The sequence below is a fragment of the Xiphophorus maculatus genome, chromosome 5 (assembly GCF_002775205.1).
Source record: "Xiphophorus maculatus strain JP 163 A chromosome 5, X_maculatus-5.0-male, whole genome shotgun sequence".
Taxonomy (NCBI): domain Eukaryota; kingdom Metazoa; phylum Chordata; class Actinopteri; order Cyprinodontiformes; family Poeciliidae; genus Xiphophorus; species Xiphophorus maculatus.
In genome coordinates, this window is record NC_036447.1 from 19696187 (window position 1) to 19718252 (window position 22066).

General features: G+C 37.1%; 2 protein-coding genes across 3 annotated transcripts; both read left to right on the top strand.

The window, feature by feature from the left end:
- Positions 1-2808: 2808 nt before the first annotated feature.
- LOC102230627 (target of Myb protein 1-like) lies at positions 2809-13523 on the top strand. Of its 2 annotated transcripts, none has more exons than XM_014476043.2 (15): positions 2809-3011; positions 7425-7509; positions 7722-7800; positions 8027-8176; positions 8929-9063; positions 9153-9305; positions 10549-10665; positions 11221-11354; positions 11444-11486; positions 11615-11747; positions 11976-12042; positions 12499-12574; positions 12675-12734; positions 12819-12861; positions 12957-13523. In XM_014476043.2, the coding sequence occupies exons 1-15, from the start codon at positions 2939-2941 to the stop codon at positions 13100-13102; spliced, it is 1494 nt and encodes a 497-aa protein (XP_014331529.1). In that variant the 5' UTR covers positions 2809-2938; the 3' UTR covers positions 13103-13523. The 2 variants fall into 2 exon arrangements, with proteins under 2 accessions (XP_014331529.1, XP_023188898.1); XM_023333130.1 differs by having other exon boundaries at positions 12822-12861.
- A 2914-nt stretch (positions 13524-16437) lies between these two features.
- Positions 16438-21441, top strand: asna1 (arsA arsenite transporter, ATP-binding, homolog 1 (bacterial)). The gene is made up of 7 exons (XM_005797239.2): positions 16438-16619; positions 17668-17815; positions 18472-18620; positions 18718-18868; positions 19034-19141; positions 19451-19648; positions 20181-21441. Exons 1-7 carry the CDS (start codon positions 16477-16479, stop codon positions 20307-20309), a joined length of 1026 nt encoding a protein of 341 aa, XP_005797296.1. The 5' UTR covers positions 16438-16476; the 3' UTR covers positions 20310-21441.
- The last annotated feature ends 625 nt before the right edge of the window (positions 21442-22066 follow it).

A 22066-nucleotide genomic window follows, 5' to 3' on the forward strand; every position in this document is an offset into this window, starting at 1 on the left:
ATTTAGAATATCATGAATAGTATTATTTAAAAAATACCACAGATATGTTTGAGTATCCAAAATATTCCATCATTTATATAAATATCACAACAGCAGATCCCTGCATTTAATGTCAATAGCAAGATTTTTAAGTATTTATTTAAAATGTTATTCTTTCCTTTACTTTTCATGTCAGTTTTTTATTGTCCATTTTATGTGAAAACATTTGAATAAACCATTTTTTTTTATAGCATGAACATCATAAAAATAAACTTGTGCTTTATATTGGCAAGACACACAAATGACGTCATGTACAAGATACATGTTGAACAACACTGGCTGAGCTGTTTTACTTGTGGTTTTTGTGCATAATGTGGAAAAGAGATACACAGAGTTTGGTTCCAGTTCACATTTCTGCATCCTCTTGGACTTAAAATTTCCCATCCATCTCCTGTTGAATGCCTCCACCTTGTGGTGATAATGCAAAAACACAAAAAGTCAACACGTTGTAGTCCTCTAACATTACTACAGTTTTACTTAACTGTATGGAAAAATGGCTCCTAAAGTGTTTATATGCATACATGAAATATAAATATGAAGACAATGTTTCAGACAATGTAAGACAATGTAAATGTCAGACTTTGTTTGACCCACCGTCTCCAGGGAACAGTATGATACTGTATTATCTGCAGGTCTAGTCAACAAAATACTCAACCTTCAAGATTTGATCATTAGTTTTACTCTATGATTTTATATGATGTGCTCATTGGAAACCTGGTAATTTGGTTGAATTAAAGGTGCAGTGCTATGTTTGCTACGCAGCATTTCTATAACAACTCAAGGCAACATTGATCTAGCAATAAAATCACCGGAAAATACATAATAAAACATTGGATAACATTTTTCCTTCAAAAGAGGAATTTATTTAAAAACTCCTTTTTAAAAATTCTACTTAGGATGTTCTTGTCTGATATCTAAATTGACATTATCCTAAACAAGTAATAATGACAACATGCAAAAACAGAAGAAATCTTTAAATAAACGCGTTTTTGCTGCACTCTTGTGCACTCTGTAAACAATGGTTGCATACAACATCTCTGACAAAGCATTAGAGGTCACTTTAGTCAAAGTAATATAATCTGTAGAAGCCCACCAGCTAGTTGTAGCTTGACTTAATGTTCAAACAAAATATAATCTTTTTAAATCTGAAGTGTTTCATATCAATCGTTGTCAAACTGGTCCAGCTGGTTTCATTTCTGTCTTGAGTGAGACATGAAACTACATGCATCTTAATAGAAAACTTAATGACTTGCAGATTTCATTATTCTTGTTAGACGGTCTGGCTTTTTTTTTTTTTACACACGTACACGTAATTGCAAAAGTATCTCATTATCACATTACAATTGCAAATGTATTGTATTTTACTAGCAATTTGCATGACATACCCATGGAAAGCAGTACAGAGCTGCGAAATGGTATGATTTTTAAAAAATATATTTTACAAAGAATATCTGAAAGAGCCCTCATTGCTCCTTAGACAGCAGCAATCACTCCTTCACTGGCAAGTTATCTGACCAATGCATTTCCGTGTACATAGTGATGAAGATTAAAGATAACTAATCATCATTGTGACCACATAGTGACTTACTACAGTGACTGACAGTAGGAGAAGCATCATGCTGTGGACATTGATTCAGGAGGAACAGAGAAGTGTGTCAGAGCTGAGAGGAAGATGGATGAAGGTAAATAAATGGTAATAAGAAAACCAGTTAGGAGCTCCAAAAGACTTAAGGCTGGGATGAAAAATCATCTTCCAGCAGAACAGGAACTCTAAGCACACATTATTTAGATTAAAGCATCTCCATAAGGCCCAGTTAAAGTTCACACTTAAATATGATTAAGAATCCTTGGCAGAACTTTAAAAATAGTATTCACAAACTTTTTTTCAATTCTGACTGAATTTTGGCTAATTTGCAAAAAGGAATGGGGGAAACAATTCAATCTGATGTGCAAATGAAAGACATACCCAAAGAGACTTGCAGCTTCAACGGTGGTTATACAAAGTACAAACTAAGGCTGAAAACTAATTCATGTCACACATTTCAAATGTTCTTTAAAAAAATATAAACCTTTGTATACTTTTTCTTTTACTTCACAAACATGTGCAACTTTATGCTGACATAAAATCCCATACATTGAATGTTTTGGTTGTAGTCACAAAATATGAAAAGCTTTGTGTAGTATGTACATCCATCCATCCATCCATCTATCCATCCATCCATCCATCCATCCATCCATCCATCCATTTTCTAACACCCTTGTACCTAGCTGGTCGAGAGTGTAGCATATCCAAGGAACCATAAACAGGAAAAGAGTGTGGCAAGTATCTGCCAGTATAACTTAACGCCCCTGATATATTTCTAAGAAATTACAACAAACAACCATAATAAAATTAAGAACACAAGAAAAAATCGGATTGTGAAAAATATGCTGTAAATTACAGCAGGTGCTGCAACACACTTGCTGTATTTAAACCAATATTTTACTTAAAAACCAAAAAAATATATAATAAGGTATTTATAAAGAATATAGATTTATATTTTGGAAAAAAATATAGTTTATGTTTAATTAAAAAGTATATAAACAGAATACTTCTTCCTCAAGTTTGTAATTAATTGTTCATGAATGATTCTACACTTCTTCAAAAATAATAGAGGAGGGTTGTTCAGAGAAACCTTGTTGGACTGTAAGCTGATGATGTGATCAGAGGTGTGTTAGTGCTTGTGTGTGTGGGTGTGTGTGTGCTTCCGTGTGAGTTTTCACGTGACCTCCCACAGAGCTAGTGCACCTCTGCAAGCAGTGGCTGCTTCTGAAAGCAAAAGGAAACACGGCGGCCAGCGAGTCTTGAAACCTGTTTACATTTGTTTTAACGGTGAACAACAAGTTGTAGATTCCCAGGATGTTTTCTCTCGGGGAGACCATGGAGTTTCTCCTCGGAAATCCATTTTCAACGCCCGTCGGACAGAGAATCGGTGAGCTTTTTTTTTTTTTTAAACATATTAACAGCTGTGTTTTTTGTAGTCATTTGTGTCATTAGAGATTTGTTTCGACATGTTTCGAGATTTCGGTGGTTAACACAAACGTCTCCTGGGTTGTATTGGTGTAAAAGGCGGTTTTTATGTTCGCGACTTACACCGAAATTGTCCAAATTTGTACAAAAAATAACAAATAAGTTTAAGAGGCAGTGACTCAGACGGAGGTGAGACCTGTTTTTAATTCTCGTGTACGATTGGTCAGTGCGCATTGAGTGACGGCTGGCGTAGCCAATCAGCATTCATCTTATTGTTTCCACCCACTTCCGCAGTCTCTGAAGCATTTCCATAAAGCTGCAGCTTCACATCGTTCACGGCGAAAGTAACGGATTTGTTTCAACATATTTTCTTTATGTTCAGATTTAAACCACATATTTAATCTTAAGCTCTGCGAGCCGCTTTCACATTCATTCATTCAGCCGCTGGTGCCTGGAGAATGGCGCAGTGTCAGATCTGTCATGAGTAGCACCCGCACACCCATCTGAACCCTTCCTTCCTCCTTTTTAATCCTCTCACTTTCCTGCACATAGATGTGAGCTGGTTCTGAGACAAATGTGAACACAAGCAGCTGACAGTCACATGAAGCGGAGGAGGCCAGAGCAAGGGAGAGGGAGGGAATCTGAAGGAGTTGCCCACATGTGGATTGAGCAAAGCGAGGTTGAGGGTTTGGTGAGGTGTTTCTGGTGGAAAGGAATGGGATTTAGAGACTTATGAGAAGAGTGGAGTGCAAGAAAGCTGGCCTTGATTATACTGCAAAGGAAAGATGTTAAAGGTTGACCTTGTTGGCTGAATAATTTGAGTTTCTACAGGCAATTCTTATAAAAGACGTCTTCAATATGGCGACGATTCACCTTCCAAAACACATTTTCAAATGATGCCAAAATTACCTTGGTAGGTAAAAAAATTAGGGAAGTTACAGTAGATTAAAAACTGAATTTCTGGGGTGATTTATGTCCTTCGAATTATGTTGACAACCACTGAACCCTTTTTTTTTAAAAAAAAAAACTGGTTATAATGAATGTGAGTTTGTTGATTTGCAGCTGTGCTTTCATTCAGCCAAAATGTCCCATCCATTACTGTAAAATACTGTATTTTCATTATTAAAATCAGCGAGAGACAATAAAAATGTCTTAGGCCTTGTTCAGCCAGCTGGCCGGCAGTTCAGTTTAAAAAGACTTTAAACATAATGAAAAACTTCAGCGGTTTTGAAACTAATTGAACTGGCCCAGGCCTAATGTAGACAGGGTTGGTGAATGAGCAGCCCAGGTGACACTACTAGTGGAAATTCAGTCAAAAGTTTACAAGCAGTTAACACCTTACTGCAGCACAGGTTCAATAGATCTCTAGGATTACATCCAGATCAGTTTGTGCCAGAGGCTGGAGCTAACAGCAGGGCCAACTTTCACAAGACAATCACAAAACACCACAGCAGTTTGTGGAAACATTATGTTACAAATTTTTTGAATTGTCTTCAGCTTTACATTAGATGATGGTCATTTACAGCTCGGCAATTTTTATACAGGAAATAGAGGTGGGAGGTGGCGCATGAATACATGTCTTCATCAAACATGTATTCAGAGTGGAACATGTAACCTAGAAAAACAGAGCAGAGTAAAAATCAATAAAGTAATTTACATTTTGCATTTTATACCAACTTTTAGATCAGAAGTTACTTTGACCAGAAACACTTCATATGTTGAATTCTCAGTACGTGTGCCACACAGGAAGTGATGCAATTTACACAGTAAATGAGGAAAATTGACTTATTAGGCACTTTGGTCTTGACCCTTCTTGGACAAGCTGCTATCATTACCTAAGTAACCTGGATTTATTGTAAATGAGGACTCCTACAGTTTTATCTTCCTCAGATAAGAGGTAAACTGTTAAAGCTTCTAACCGGCCACTTGCACAATCCTGAACTAAACAAAGTTTACCTTGTTTGCTGATGATTGTGTAAGCTCCTGTCAACATTTCATGGTTCAGAAGTTGATTTTACTTAAGTACTGGATCCACTCCACTGTAGAAATGATGATACAACTGAAAGGAAGTCCACACAAGGTTTTTGAAAGAGCAGATCTCCAGGTCCTTAAAGGGGCAGTATTATGTAAAGTCGACTCTTTTGAGCTTTACATTATGATATAATGTCATCCCCTCAACAAAAACATACCTGGAGTGCTGCTTTGATTCTTTCATGCATAATTCAGAAATCCTTTAATGTCACATGGCAGCTATTTGGGGTGCCTAAACGCTTGGTCTCACAGAGCGTCATCTTTTCCACGCATCTGCTTCAGTTTCCAAGCTGAGCTTCCGCCTCATGGCACACCCCTCCCCCACTCAGCTCCACATGACTAGTGGCAGCAGCAATTAGCAAACAAACACCAAATGGAATTGCACATCTGCTGAGATTGTCATACAAACTCATTCTCATTCCAACTCTCCTCAAAACAATTGTTTAAGGCTTAATAGAGAAAGGAAAGGTTATTGTTTGAGTTATGCAGCATTTTTATAACTACTGTAGTTACTTGATTGTGCTATGAAATGGCACTATGTGTCTGGGAAATACATAATAGTGTCTCTCTTTATAATCTCATGTCTTAGGTCATCTTGTAATAAGGTCACTGAGGCTAAATAAAATAAAAAAGCAACAAGCATTCCTGTTGTTCAGTGTTGTGCAGCCTGGAGCTCCAGAGTCGCATGTGGCCCTCAGACGCTTTACAATGGCTCTTGATAAGTGAATAAGAATGAGCAATAACCTTGCATTCAAAGGCAATGGGAACAGCTGTGTTCTTTAGTAGATCTTTAGCTGCTTTCATGATGTTTCAGGATACAATAGCAACAACAAGATGACGCTAAGGACAGAAGAATATTTTTTTTTATGTTCTTGATTTACCATACAATTGGAAAGGCTTCAGTTGGCCAAGTTCTAATCAAGAAAGAATATTTTAACCTTCATTGTAAAAGCATATTCTATTCATGCAAGGATTATGGAATTGTGGAAAATATGGATAAATGTAAAACTCGAAGCCTGATCTTGGTTTTATCAAGGTTCTTAACAAATTTTATCTAGGTGGAGCTATTGCAGAAATGGCTCTTTCTCTTTATTTCATGGTTTCCCTACGTGACGATACAAATTTCAGTTTTCTCTTTATCCTGAAAACATTGGGCAAAGTGGAGAAAATGCATACATTTTAATTAAAACCTCCTTTAAAGAACAATTCCTACAATGATGTGCCTGTTTATTTCCTGCTATCAAACTACAGGTGGCTGTAACCCAGATTTGAGGTTAAATCTGGGTTAATGCAGGTGTGTCCTCTGTGTGTCTGCAGGCTGTATTTGACATTTCCATGTGGACAACTTTTTAGAAAAAATTGCAAGCGTTCATATTGGAGGAATCATGAGGAATCATTAGCTAAATTCAGACTGAGGATAAAGCAATTTTTAAAAATGCATGCAACAAGGTTTATAAAAGCTTGTTATATGTGACAGTTTTTCTTTGTACCTCATGAAATTGCGTTGGTGTGTAGAAGCAATGCATGACATTATTTCTTTTAAGAGAAACTAATGGTTGGTATTATAGTTTAGCATGGGGTGAAAAGAGATTTTCACAATATCATAACTATAAGCAACAAATTCTTATGCATACACCACCACATGTAAGAATATACAACATGATCTAATTGTTTGTGTTTAAAACAGAAAGTTAACAACTATCCCCATTGATGCTAAAATATCACATTTATTTCTAACTTTTATTTGTTGTTTTTTAATTCTGACTTTGACACGTATTCTTAAGCAAAGATATAGACTAACATCAGGTACTTATTTTGCAGAATATAGTTTTATCATCTTATTCTCTATTATGGCATACCATAAACCTAAACTGATATTAGTTAATTAGTCGGATTATCTGGTTGGACAGTCAGCTTGTTGTTGACTATGAAAAACACGAGCTACTTTCAGCTGGCTTACTGTATTTATATGAAATTATGGTTGGTCCTATTTTAGTTTTCATACCGTATCTGCCTTTGTTTTTCACTGCCATAAATTTATAAAAATGGTATCATTAGTCTTTCTTTTAAGAAAGGAAAATGTGTAGCAGCCCTCTTTCAGCCAGCTGACATACAGCATGCAGTATTCTCCTCCTGTTATTCTCCTCAAATGCAGGAGAAAGTGCAGATCATTCTGCACTTTCAAATCCAAGGAATGATATGATGGAATATTTTAGCAGTTTTGTTAACTTGGCTACTTTTGTATTGGAGGCCCAGCTGTAATCATAAAATAGCATCTCTAAATTGGTGCTTCAATTAATATTTAATTAACTGAATTAATTAAATATTAATTATTTGTTTAAAGATCGAGCAACCAGCGGCTCTCTGGAGTCGGAGGACTGGGGACTCAACATGGAGATATGTGACATCATCAATGAGACGGATGAGGGGTAGGTATTGTTTTTTTTTTTTGTTTGTTTTGTTTTTTTAAAGACCACAATCAACTCAACTCAATGCCCTTGATTGATTTAAAAAAACTGCCTGGATTCTGATCTCTGACCAGCTGATATCTGCTTGTGCAGCAATTTATTCTTTGTTTTTAAATTTCAAGATAATAAACCAATAAACAAAGATCAGCTGATGCAAATATTTCTTCCCTCAGGCCCAGAGATGCCGTCAAAGCCATTAAGAAAAGAATAGTTGGAAACAAGAACTTCAGAGAGATTATGCTGGCTCTCACTGTGAGTAATAATTACATGCTTCTGCACTAAGTGTGCGGTCACAGACTGAGGAGTGTGAGGATGTCAGGGAATCTTTCAAACACCAGAATCATCATCAGAGATTGAATGTTTGCGTCACTATTTCTCCCACTGGTTAAATAAACATTTAATCGCTTAGTGAACGTATCAATAGTAGCTTAATGAATGGTACATGTCATAGTTTTAGCTTTATGTTTTGCTCTCGCAGGTTCTTGAGACCTGTGTAAAGAACTGTGGCCATCGCTTCCATGTTTTGGTGGCCTCACAGGAGTTTGTTGAAGGGGTTCTGGTCCGTTCCATTTTGCCCAAATACAACCCCCCCACAGCCCTGCATGACCGTGTTCTCAGCCTCATACAGGTTTGTTTCAGACAGAAACTGTGTCCAATTAACTCATCTTGTTATCAAGAGTCTTTACTTTCTTTGTTGAATCAGTCAGTTGAAATGTGACAAACAGGAGCTTTTATATTCATTATAAATCTATTTATTATAAAAAATGTCTGGATTTTTATTTTCTTCAGAAGCAGTTTTTTTCCCCAAGTGATCCGCTTTGTTCCAAGAATTGAAGTCATAAAAGGTTGAAAGTATTTAATTTAATATTTACCAAACCTTCCTTTATTTTTTGGTTGGTTTAGTTTATGGAAATTCAGTCTTTTATTTTGAGCAGATGGTAGATTCACTACTTTACCACCATTCCCTCCTGATTCTCCAAACTAACATCATCTCTGATCTCTTTTTAGTGGTGGCATAATTATGAACGGTTTTAATTATAAAAGTGTTTTCAGCCTGAAACCGTTTTAAGACCGTCTGGTTCATAAAGTTTACTCAACAGTCACTTGATTATGGCTAAATTTGGTTTATCTCTTACTGTATTTGAGATTTCTATAGCTCTTTATTCCTTGCTATATAGTAATTGTAACTTTTGTGCTGATTGGAAGATATGATTACATTAAAAATGAGCTGCAAAACAATTCCTTTCTGCTCTTGCTCAAAGTTGCCTCACTTATTGCTTGTTCCTTTATTGCTTGTTCCCGTCATCTGGAGGCTCTAACTGCATGCAGCTCTAGGAGTCAGCCATCTCTTCATAACTACTCCTATATCTTTATCTTTAGTCATGGGCTGATGCATTTCGCAGCTCTCCCTCCCTGGTGGGGGTGGTGCATGTATATGATGACCTAAGGCGGCGAGGTCTGGAGTTTCCTATGACAGACCTGGACGCGCTCTCACCCATTCATACTCCAAACAGGGTGAGCCTGGCTGTTAACTGGAAGGTTATCACACAGTAATGCTTTTATGAACGTCTGCGTATATTTTACCTCTTCTTCGTGTCCTGCAGAGTATCCCCGAGAACGGGACACCTGAGGAAACCTCTGTCGCTGCTCCCACACGTCCGTCACCAGAGCAAGTTCCTGCCGCCGCCCCCGCCAGTCAAAATACCTCATCTCCAGTCCAAGTCAGTAATGGACCAGTCCCGCTCACTCCCGAACAGGTAGATCGCCCTGAAACTGCCTTGAAATTACATTTTAAATACTTTCTTTTATGGTCAGAATTACTGAGTTTTAACTATCACAACGATCATACTGGGAGATCTGCACCCACCTCTCAAATAAACTCCTCAAATAACTATAATACTGAGTCCAAATTACTACGATACTAAGATGTTTTTTTTTCCTCTCAGTTTTCAGTCTTCAGTTGAAGTAAAACTGAGTAAAAAAACAGGCCACTGTGACTCTCAAAGCTAGTCAAAACTTTGTTAAAATTCCAGGTTTCGAGATGTAAAAATAAAGTTCATGATAAATCATTTTAAAATGTTGTCCACTTTCAATATGGTAAATGTACAGTTAAACTAAAAATATAAACATGTTTGAGGAGGAAATGTAAAAAATAAAAGTGCTTCTACATAACTATTTGTTGAAGCAGTTTTTGATTTAAAATTAACATCAAGTCTTCTCGAGTTCACGCCTGCCATCAATTATAGTAAATGTGATGAGTTGCATATAAAGTACAGCTTCTATGGTTGTATTTATTTTTATTACATTTCCCTGTTTTCATGATTTAGCTATATTCATAGTTTGCAGTTAGTTTAGATAGCATCAAAATTTACTTATCAGTTGATGAGAAAATGTGTCACATTACAGCTGAGAAAAGTTTGAAAATCATGCATATTAAAGTCTCAAAACCTGGAAAATACCAGTGTTGTGTTGGAGCGCCACTATTCTCTGCCCCCCATGTGGCGACATATAGCTACTACAAGGATTTGTAGCAGCAGAAAATCACTGTAGATATCGTTTCAACAACAGATCTACTGAAGTAGGCAAGGCAGACTGTAATGGAAAGCAGTCAGCAACTCTTAATCCTTCAGGATCAAATATCCTCACATCTACCCACACCTCAGGTGTACCCACCCACTTTATAATTACTCAAAAGTTAGAGTTGCTACACTGTTGGAAAACATTCATTTATGTTGGCAAATTCACAGATGAAATCCAAGTCAAAGCAATAGAAATAGTTTTGAAATAGTTTAATGACTCACTCCAGGGAAGCCAAGTTTGATGTTGAGCTCTTTGCCATTCTGCAGGCTCTTATTTTGAAAATAAAATGTTTCAGTCTTGGCTCGGATATTAAGATGTGCCCTTTATTTGTACCAGGTATTGATAAAGGTAAAGCAAAAATGTGCCTAATTTTGTGACTTGTTTTTAATTCTTGCTTTTTGTTATCTTGTTAAATTTCAGGAGCAGAAGCTGCGGAGCGAGCTGGCCCTGGTTAAAGGAAACCTGGCAGTAATGTCTCAAATGTTAAACGAACTAAAGCCTGGACAGAGCACAGCAGATGATGCAGAGCTGCTGCAGGTGGGTCTATTTGTTTCTCATCTGTTCTGTCTGTCACTCAAACTCTAACTAAATACTTGTGTCTATTCTTTACAGTTCCAGTTTACAATAACGTGTCTATTTTTTGTTTTTTTAATTTGGGTGTACATTTATTTATCAACAACTAATTTTAGTTTAACTTTATTAATACAGCTGAAATGTCTCTGTCTAATGTTTGATTTGGAAACAGTTCCTTCTCACTTATGGAGCTACTTATTATTATAGAGCTTATCAAACAAATTTTCTGTCAACCTTACAGTAAAAACTACCAGGAAAAGCATAAAACAACGGAGGTGTCGACCTACAGAGAAAATTTTTCTTAGTTTAGTCGTTAAATGTCTTCACACATTTTACGAAACATGTTGGAAATATTTTTATTTCAAAGTAAAAATTATACAGTTAAAAATCTGTCCGGAAAAGACAGATGTAAATTAAATCATATGCTCCTTAAAGCTCCTGGAATCATATTTTCTGTTGCATAAACGTTTTAATTAGCTGCAGCAATTAATCTCTCTCTCTGCTGGTCTGCTCAAGCAGCAGCTCTTCTCGGTGTGTAAGAAGATGCAGAGTCGTGTGGTTGAACTGATCCCACAGCTGGTGGATGAAGGATTTATGGAGGAGCTTCTCGTGGTGAACGACGACCTCAACAACACCTTCATTCGCTTCGAGAGGTGGGCTGCCGCAGGTCAGGCTGGATTGTTAGTCATTAGATGAAAAATTTGCAGCACTTAATCTTCTACTGCATTTTTTTTTTTGTCAGGTTTGAGCGACTGAGCAAGGCTCAAAGTACAAATACGCAACAGGTAAAAATAATCAGAAGTTGCCTGATGTGTTTAAAATAACAAAAGGTTTATTGAAACTAGTTTCAAATGTTTTTCTTCATTCTTCCTGTGCTCACTCTGTTATTAAATATGACACAACTGACTTCCAGACCTCTGCAAGTAGCCCAAATCTCATCGACGTCGGTCCTGAAAGTCCGAACAAAAAACAGCCGGCCACGATCACAGCGACCAGCCAACCAGCCGTCAGCACCCAGACCAATCACCAATCATCAGCCAATCACAGTGAGTAATCTTTTTATAACTTATGTTAAAACAAAAGTTCCCAAAAATAAAGTTTCTAAAACTTTATTTCTTGGAGGAAAAGGGAATCACATGTTTTGAAAATACTTTCTGCATCTGAACAAATGTCTCAGTGAATAATGCTGAGCATTGAAAACAGAAATGTATCTGTACTATTTGAAATGAAGCAGGATATTATATGTTTTTATCATCTGAAATTCTGTTTTGCAGAAGTAGAAGAGGAGTTTGACATGTTTGCCCAGACGAGAGGCAGCTCTTTGGCTGAACAGAGGAAAAGGTGAGCAGCGCTACATAATTTTCTCTCAAATGCTTCTCATAAATCGATATGATTTACATAACTGAAAATATCTGCAGGGGGTTAACTTGATTCATTGGTAGTGCTATTTTGTAATAGAGCAAACAGCAGTTCAGACGCAATATGCCATATTGATAGTTTTGACATATCCACACAACTATATCTTTTTATGTGATCTATTTCTGTGGATGAATAAGTGTTTGCTTCTTAAATAGTGGCAAGCTGATTGTTTTGTTCTTGATTGTGTATGCACATGTTTTCTCTCTCCTGCTGATTACTTGTTTATAAAAACCTGTTTAAAATAAATGAAATAAAAAATACACTGAAATATTTGCATGCATTCATTTTTTCCACGCTTGTGATGAAAACCAATTTAAGCGTCGCACAATTTAAAACAAGGCCGTATTTTCATAATGAAGTTTCTTTATTTGCGCCCAGCGTCAAGTATGAAGATCCTGAGACGGTGGAAGGCCTTGCTGAAGCTCTGGACTCCAGGCTGCAGGTCACAGGAGGGGTGTGTACTCCACGACGACATTCGTCGAGTTTACAGGAGCATCATCACCTTGAATTAAAAACAATATCTGAGTCATTTCGTTTTTTGCGTTTCATTTTAGATGGTGCCAGAGAAAAACGCTTCGCAGAATGACATTGACAAATGGTTATCTTCAGATCTGGTAGGCTGGAGCTCTTGCTACTTGTTTAGCATAAGCGGGTGATGAACGTAGAGCGCAGTATTTAATGTTTGCGTTTTAAAATAGCAGGAGGGTGAGTCATCGGTTTGCGAAGGAGTCTCCAGTGAAGGTACGTTTTCGTCTCCTTAGCTGTTCTAATAAAATATTTCCCAACATTTAACCTGCTGTTCTAAAGAGGACTTCATAAAACTCACATCTTTTTAGAGTTTGACAAGTTTCTGGACGATCGGGCGAAGGCGGCGGACCACAGTAGCGTTTCAATTCGCAATGTGCCGCCCTCCACACCAAGACCTCAGGCGCAACCCGCAAAGCAACAGGACGCCACGCATGACCAGCTCTTCTCTCTTTAAAGAAAACCTCATCAACGGGTTCAGAGCAACAAAGTGATACATGAATGTACACAAACCGCATAATCAACTAATTTTATACAGTAAATGCTTTATTTCCTTATAAATCTGATGTTGTCATGTACATACACACAACTTTATGTAACTCTATTTAAAGTTTACTATAATGTCAATGTGAACAAAAAACCTTAGCCTGTATAGTTAAGTAATTGCAAATAATGATGTATAAAATCTATGTGATGATGTGCCTTCAAACCGGAGACTTGATTTAGTGGGATCAAAAATAAATGGGGAGCTGTTCCCCAAACATGCAGAGCTTTTTATTTGAAAGTATTTTTCTGGTTTGAGAAAAAGAAAAAAGAAAACGTGACCCCTGCCTTTCATCCTTGTTAGAGATTAGCACATGATTTTTTAAAATCAAAAATTAAACTTAAGAATTGACAGATATAAGTAAAATAGAAAAGACGATGGGTTGTCAGAACAAGTTTATCTTTGTTTTTTTTTGTTTAATTGGGACATTTCATTAAGCTGCACTGATTTAGTGATTAATATAAAAAGTATATCGGCATACTCTGGTAGACCAATATTTCTGTGATTGAAGATGCATAACTTCAATTATGTTCTTGTTTTCTGAGATCTGTTTATTCATCTCTATTAGCTGTATTAGCAGAATAAATGAAAAATAAACACGTTATAAGTTGAACTTTTTAATTACTGTAATAACCTTTTTTGTCTTTTTTTTTACTTCATCCAGATTAATTTATAAGTAAAGTCCAACAATATTTATATTAAAAACCAAAGTAGAATCTCAAAATGCAAGATAAATGCATGACACTCTGGGTAAGAAAATGAGTGAAGGCATCTGTATTCTTAAAAAAACAAAACAAAAAAATATTTAGAATTAGCAACTTTCCTTTTAAGCAAATACATACAATCACACAATTACAACCTTTTGGTCAGAAGTTAAGATTTAGTTTTATCTTTCTCAATTTCTCCAGCTGCACTCATGTACTTGACATTGCAAATCACACAAATTACTTTAAATACTTTACTGTGGAATTAGAGATGGATAAAAAGAGTTGAATTAAGCAAGTGGACAAAAATGATGCAAAAGTGAGAGACAAGATTTTGCCCAAGAATTTCTGTTTGGGATATTGGAGGCTTAAATGAGGTGTGGGAACTTGTACTTTGAACACACTCAATAACATGTTTGTAAATTTGGCATGTTATTGTTTAAAAGCTCAAGGATGTCTGGCTTTGGGTACTCAAACCCATTGTGGATGTCTGTGGATCAGCCTTCAGAATCAGCCTCTGGAAGTGAGTCTTTCTCAGACTCTCAGCTCACCACCTTGGCAAAAAAAAGTTAAGCCATAGTTCTCCAAAGCTCAAAAAGGCTGAAGCAATCCATCTACAGAAACTGGAGAAAGATGCTGCAGACCTGCATCTCAGTTCTCTTCCCTCTGATATTGCAGAAACATTCAGAGTTTGGCCGGTGAACTTGGCAACGTGTAAACTACACCACCGGTGGGTAGACCTGGCCCCAGCTTTCTGGCCACGCTGGCTGCGACAGACTGACTGTGAAAGGCCTGAGAAGGAGAGAAGCTGCTCTTTTCCCAAAGGGATGAAGTGTGTGCGAGCTCAGACTGTGCAAATTAAGATTCTGGCTTGGAACTGCCTGGAAATTAGAGAAGGATCAAAGAACCTTAAAGGAGAAAAGTGTGAACACACTGAGATTGAGACAAGCGGAGAAGTCAAAAGATGCTTATGGAGACAAGTGTCTCATCCTGTGGTCACCTCATGTATCGGTTTGTGTAAATAAATGTTTTTTTACTACTCCCCTGTTTACCTTTGTCTACAGAAATAGATTATTTTTTTTTTTTACGTTCTAGTAGCGTTCGGTTGTGAATAAAGCTGACTAACAAAATGCAATTATGCTGCTTAATGTCACTGCCTAAAGGAGTTTAATGTCTTTTAAATCTGCATAGCTTTAATGATCACTGCTTTCAAACTTGGTGTTATAATAAAGATTATAAATTATCATGAAGCACTTGGTAATACTTTGTTGGTTAGTTTAGTTCAAAATTAAGAAAATTGTGTCTTAAAGCAATGGAAGAAGTCAATGTGTTTTTATTTAGCTGATCACATTGACTGCTCCTCTGAGTCTTTGTGTAAATGGCTTATCAGCTTATTGATTATTGATTTCACACAACTCCTAGATGAATAGTAAACATTTAATTATTCTTTATATGGGGAATTGATTTTGAACCTGTAAGTAAATAAAAAAATGAGATTAGCATATCATAGATTATAGATGTTGAAATAATATTAACACTGTACAGTTTTTTTTAAACTCCCTGCTACATATCAGGGAAAGTTTCTGAGGCAAAAAAATATACTGCTCAAAAAAATAAAGGGAACACTTAAACAACACAATATAACTCCAAGTAAATCAAACTTCTGTGAAATCAAACTGTCCACTTAGGAAGCAACACTGATTGACAATCAATTTCACCTGCTGTTGCGCAAATGGAACTTTGTACAGAACAAAGTATTCAATGAGAATATTTCTTTCATTCAGATCTAGGATGTGTTATTTGAGTGTTCCCTTTATTTTTTTGAGCAGTGTATAAAAAAATCCTTATAGGTTGTTAGTAACATAAACTTTAATCATCGAGCAAGAGTGTTTTCAGACTTACCAGCTGTGACACCAATAGTGATGTGCATGTGAATGTATCAGCAAACGCAGCACCAACCTGAGATGAAGTGTTCACTACATCACGTCTTTGCGGTCAGGGGTTGCTCCAGTGGGGTTTTCTGTTCGCACAATTAACCATGACAACAACTGACGGACATTTTGCTTTTTTACAATTGTAAATGCAGTGTTATTACTACTATTACTTAAAGTATACAATTGTTTCACCATTCAAAACTGGCGGCTTGCTTTTATTTACCGGAAGTACGTCAGACCTATTTCTGGTCTCGCAAGTTAGATTTACCAAATGCACGTTTTTTTCTTTTTCTTTGCTTGTTTTTATTTTTTCGTTATTATTGTTTTTGAGTATTACTGGCACCATCAGACTTGGCTTGTTTAATCAGGCTTATGGTCAGTGAGATTAATGTAGATTAAACATCTAATGGTGTGTTGACCGAAAACACAACAATTCCCTGTGTAAATTAGTTTGTTTCCGTACATTTAAGAATAGGATTTAATAAGCAACATTGACATGATTAGTGCACTTTACGTATCCCAACGTATTTGCAGACTCACCTCAAGTGCGAACATCCGCAGGAAAAAAATTGCTCTTATAATTTAGAATTCCGGGAGTTCTTGAACGCAGCAGTCTGCCTCAGCTGAACGGTGACTGTACACATTCAAGATGGCCGCTGCGATGGACGACGAATTTGAAGACGCACCTGATGTGGAGCCTTTAGAACCGACCCTGAAGAACATAATCGAACAGAAGTCCCTGAAATGGATCTTCGTTGGTGGGAAAGGTGGTGTCGGTAAAACCACCTGCAGGTAAGTCGGAGGAAATACTCTTAGCGACTCGAGCTAGCTGAAATAATTACCTCAAGCTAGCTTTTAATACACGCTAAAGGTTTTTTTTTATTAGATAATGAACACGTTCTGTTATTTTTATTGATAGGAATAATTAAACGTAATCAGAACACCCTTACTTGTATTTTTTGTGGGTAAATTAGTGTTACCTGTCGTTTATCGGGTAGCTAAATACTGTCTAGCACAGTCAGCAGCTAAAGTTAGCCTGCTGCCACAATTCATTAACTTCTGTTCTTGAAATTAAATCATGACTTTCTCGTCTCCGTGTCGCTCTCTTTTAACTACGGATTGTCCTGCACGTACCTTTATTGATTTAAAAAAAATAATATGAAATCAATTGGACAACTACGTAAAACGACTATCAGAAAGGTCAGCGTTAGCCACCAGACTTGAAGGACGGACTAAACATGTCAAAGATTTTCAGAAAAATGGATCAAATGCAGATCCGTCTGCATGAGAGAGTTCTACAAATTGGTCAGTTTTCTTTCTTAAAGTTATGTTATTTTTAATTGGGATTTTTTTCCCCCCAACCTATTTTCTTTTCTAATTTGGACTTTGCTAAATTTATATTTGAGTTTACTTAACATTTTGCACGGTATGCACCAGATTTCACTTTGATTTGGTTAAATGGAAAAAAAACAAAACTACTGTAGCCTAACATGCATTAGGCTATCAAAAAAGGCAAAAGAACATACTTACAATTTTGTGCATTCTTACAACAATGTTTGGTCCCAATATTCAACAGGGCTTAGTGGGGTTGCTTTAATTAAGGATGGCTCAGAATCACACATATATGAGGAAATCTGCAAAACAAAGCTCCTGCTAATCATTTATTATCTATACTGAGTTACGTGGCTTTTACTAAGCATCATTAACTTATTAAACATAAAGATTTGCAGTGCAGTTTTTTTTTATTCTACCTTTCTGAAGTTTTATTCACATTCTGCAAAATTCTAGAAATTAAGTATCTAAAACTTATTTGATTTTTTTTTTTTTTTGTGCCATTTAGCTGTAGTTTGGCCGTCCAGCTGGCTGCCGTCAGAGAGAGCGTCCTCATCATATCCACAGATCCGGCCCATAACATCTCTGATGCTTTTGACCAGAAATTCTCAAAGGTGCCTACTAAAGTTAAGGGCTACGACAACCTCTTTGCAATGGTAAGTCATAATGAATAATAAAAGAAATAAAAATCTTTTGAACAAATCAAAAATATTTTTTAGAATCTGAGTTTTGATCAGTAACATATGTAGCAAGGTTCAAGAGTTTGAGTTAGTAGGTAGGTTAATAGTATTAGAAACTATTGGTCCTTTATATTTTGTGCAAACTAGTCGGCTTCTTGCACGTGCAAGTTGTGTGTTTTTTTTTTTTTGTGCAACAAATTGTACAGTGGCTGGTGATTTTATTAGTTTTTTTCCTACATAGTTCTTGTGTGACAAAATTAAAACAGCATTGAGATTTGAAGATATACTGACAAAATTATATAAAAAACTTTAATCACAAGAACTATAATTATTCAAGTTTTTTATTTGATCAATTTAGTCAAATTCAGTGCGTGATATAATGTTACTTTAAGACGCCTGAGCTTAGTCCTTCATTTATTTATTTTTTTAATCTATGCCACTGTTGTCAGAATGTCTCATCTGATCCAGCATTTGGAAATTGGAGTCAGCCATTAAGAAAACCACAAAGGGGTTTATTTGTCCTGTTTTTGGAAAGCTTTTTGCATTAGTTCACCACTTGTCAGTATCTCAAGGGCAGGAAACAACAGGCCACTTGTATATTTTTTTTCATCTTTCATATTTGTTTTAAACAGGAGATTGACCCAAGCTTGGGCGTCGCCGAACTGCCTGATGAATTCTTTGAGGAGGACAACATGCTCAGCATGGGCAAGAAAATGATGCAGGAAGCCATGAGTGCTTTCCCTGGCATTGACGAGGCTATGAGCTACGCAGAGGTCATGAGGTGAAAAATAAATGCAGAAATAAAAATTAGAAATGTAAAATGATGTGGTTGGTGATGTTTTATTTAACTTGGTGTGCTTAATTACCTGTTGAAACAGGTTAGTGAAAGGAATGAACTTCTCAGTTGTGGTGTTTGACACTGCGCCGACTGGCCACACGCTGCGTCTGCTCAACTTCCCCACCATCGTGGAGCGAGGCCTGGGTCGCCTCATGAAAATAAAGAACCAGATCAGCCCCTTCATTTCTCAGGTGCACTGGATTTTTCTACCAGAGTCTAAATAGCTGTGTGAGGAAATAATTTCATCTCTTTATTATTATTATTATTATTATTATTATTATTATTATTATTATTATTATTATTATTATTATTATTATTATTATTATTATTATTATCATAATTATTATTATTCCCAGATGTGTAACATGCTTGGTCTGGGTGACATGAATGCAGACCAGCTGGCGTCCAAACTGGAGGAAACTCTACCAGTCATTCGCTCCGTTAGTGAGCAGTTCAAAGATCCTGTAAGTATCATTCATTTAATAGTGTCACTCTTTACAAGTCACTTTCTGACTGGAGTCACTCAAGGAGTCACTAAAATGTGACCTGTCTGCCCACTCTCTGTCTATTTATCTTTCTGTTCTTCCGTCTGTCCATCAGTCTTTCCTTTTGTTCATGAATCCAGGAATAACTTGGTTGTTTTGAATACACGGGATAATATTAGAAAGGGGTGAAATACTTTGTATCTTATGACAACTGTCGTCCATCTGAATGTGCTTTGAAAAGCACGTGCTTTTTCTAACTCCTCTGTTGTCTCTGCGAATGTTTTCCAGGAACAGACGACCTTCATCTGTGTTTGTATCGCAGAGTTCCTGTCGCTCTACGAGACAGAGCGGCTGATCCAGGAACTAGCCAAGTGTCGCATCGACACACACAACATCATTGTCAACCAGCTGGTTTTCCCCGAAGCAGAGAAGCCTTGTAAAATGTGTGAAGCCCGTCACAAAATTCAGTCCAAATATTTAGACCAGGTACGGCCTGCGAGTGTTTTCTGTCTTTGAAGAGTTTTAACTGTTTCAGTCACTAATGTCAGAACTACCGGTCATTTGTTGACTCTTTTGGCTCTTTATCGCCAACAGCCAATTCCCCCAAATTATGCAAAAGGGCTAAATAAAAATGTAAAATGAATGTGACCCAATGTTTTGAAATATTGTCTTGATCACATAAAGTAATACATTTTGCCCTCAAGAGCCTTTATTTTGAAACAAAAACAAAAAAAGACATTTCAAAAGTCATAGTCCAAATAGATGCACACAGACATCCACTGTTAAAGGAGCCTGCAGTTTACAAGAATGCAACCTGAACATCTGTAGAGACTAAATAGAAAATATAAATCGTAACATTTACATCCATATTGGTATAAATATGGATGTAAAGTGGATTACGGAAACATTAGTAGCAAACGTATCAGGACTTATTTCACCGATGTGTAATTATCCAATATTTAAAGCAGTGATTGCTATTTTCCCATGTATTCATCATTGGTGTGCCTTGTCCCTGCAGATGGAGGATCTTTATGAAGATTTTCACATAGTTAAGTTACCGCTGCTGCCTCATGAAGTTCGAGGTGCCGACAAGGTCAACACATTCTCGAAGCAGCTTCTGGAACCATACAAACCCCCAAACAAGTGATCTCTCACTTGTCGGACCTCTTCTCAACTGCCCCCGTGTCTCCCTCTCTTCCCTCTAAGTCTGTAGATAAAACACTTCAACGGTCTGAACGCGGCTGCTCCGAGTTTTCCCACCCCACCTCGTCTTAAACCTTGCAGCAACAGTCTCATAATGATCCACTCTGTCCTCTGAAGCAGAACACTCCTACATCAACAACACACTCACATTCCCAAACTGAAGGGGAGCTGATGAGAACACACACACACACACAACCTCATTGTGAGATGGGGCGGTGCGTATATGCAGTCTAACTCTCGGTTTATTCTCGTGTTCATATCCTTTGTGGCAGTTCTAGTCTTACTGCATTCAACTTGGTCTCAACAGAACCATCCTATCTCGGGTCAGAGTTCAGTTCTAACCGTTTCCTTTGACAGTTCTGTTCGTTTAACAGATTTCAGATGGTTGATGTCAACACCTCGGCTTCTCTGTGATTTTGGCGCTTGTGTCTTTTTTTTTTTCCAGTCGAGGTTCTGACTGAACTTGCAACCAAATTCACGTCTTGTATATTTTTCATTTTCATTTAAGTTACTACAACTACAGAGTTAAATGACAGGTTGTTGGCAAAAAGGAATAAAAAGAGAAATGTTATCATTCTTTTAGTTTCAGTTCTTGTGGGTTATTTGTATTCCAGTAAAAGTGCAGGAATGGTTTGTTTACTGTTTGGCATCATTGGTTTGTTTTAAGATATGAATCCACATGTTCCATAAGACCAAAGTGTGACATTTCAGTAAGGTGAAGCTGAAAGGTCACTACATCTTCCCCTCAGAACCCCTTAAACACATCAACCCACTTCTCTCTAACATTGATTACATTACAGGAAGAATCAGGATAACTATTCTGATTGTAGTTATTTAGAATATAACCTATCACTGAAGTTTTGAGCTAATGATTGTAAGCATTCTTACTGCTGTGAATGAAACAAAGGTTCTGGTTCAATTGAAGCTTTCCCAATTGGAAAATAAGTATAAGGTCAATATTTCCACCTGTCAACATCTCTCGTTTTCTGTCACTAATTGCTTCAAGAATCTGTTTTCTATAGATTTTATTTAAATTATATTTCAATTGTGAATTAAAACAAACTTTCCTCAGCTAACAATTGTTCTTGGTCTTGTGTTTTTTTGGGGGGGGGGTTGTCCTATGCTTCCATAAGGTTAATTGTCTTTTTAGAGTGCTTTAAAATAGCTCTTTAATCACATATTTAGGGGCATCGTGTTAAAGAGGGTGGACATACATGCTTGCAACACCTTTCAGTTCTATCCAGCGTTGATCAATCAAATAAAAGTTCAAGTAAAAGAGATTCAAGGTAACATGAGGCCTCAGATGACCTTTAAATAAAACATCTCAAGAGGATATATGGATCTGTTTAAACTTCATTTTAGGTAATTGTTGAAATGTACAATAGTCTGCAGCTTCATTACCAGCCAGCAAGGTTCTTGTTTGTCATTTTACTGAGCAGGAAAGTTTGCACGGTCCGATTGCTGCTGTTTAATAATTCCCTGCTATTCTCGGCCCTGCGCGCTCCTCCGGCCGCGGCGCTGCGGCCTGTCGCTTGTGGTTCATCACTGAGCATCGCTCGCCCGGTTGGGGGCCGTGCTAACGAGCCTCCCCCTCTTTATTTTCTTGGAGGGGATTTGCCCCGGGGCGCGCTAACCACTGGCCACCGCCGAGGATTATAACCACGCAGCCGACGAGCGGAGCTGACGCCAGAGGATATCAGG

What these genes read in the sequence shown, in the direction of transcription:
- asna1 (XM_005797239.2), top strand. Translation starts at nt 16,477, where the DNA reads ATGGCCGCTGCGATGGACGACGAATTTGAAGACGCACCTGATGTGGAG. An exon ending in AGCTACGCAGAGGTCATGAG is followed by an intron (nt 18,621 to 18,717) that starts GTGAAAAATAAA and finishes CTGTTGAAACAG; the next exon opens with GTTAGTGAAAGGAATGAACT. An exon ending in TCAGCCCCTTCATTTCTCAG is followed by an intron (nt 18,869 to 19,033) that starts GTGCACTGGATT and finishes TATTATTCCCAG; the next exon opens with ATGTGTAACATGCTTGGTCT.
- LOC102230627 (XM_014476043.2), top strand. Translation starts at nt 2,939, where the DNA reads ATGTTTTCTCTCGGGGAGACCATGGAGTTTCTCCTCGGAAATCCATTT. An exon ending in GTGTTCTCAGCCTCATACAG is followed by an intron (nt 8,177 to 8,928) that starts GTTTGTTTCAGA and finishes CTTTATCTTTAG; the next exon opens with TCATGGGCTGATGCATTTCG. An exon ending in AAAGTACAAATACGCAACAG is followed by an intron (nt 11,487 to 11,614) that starts GTAAAAATAATC and finishes ACTGACTTCCAG; the next exon opens with ACCTCTGCAAGTAGCCCAAA.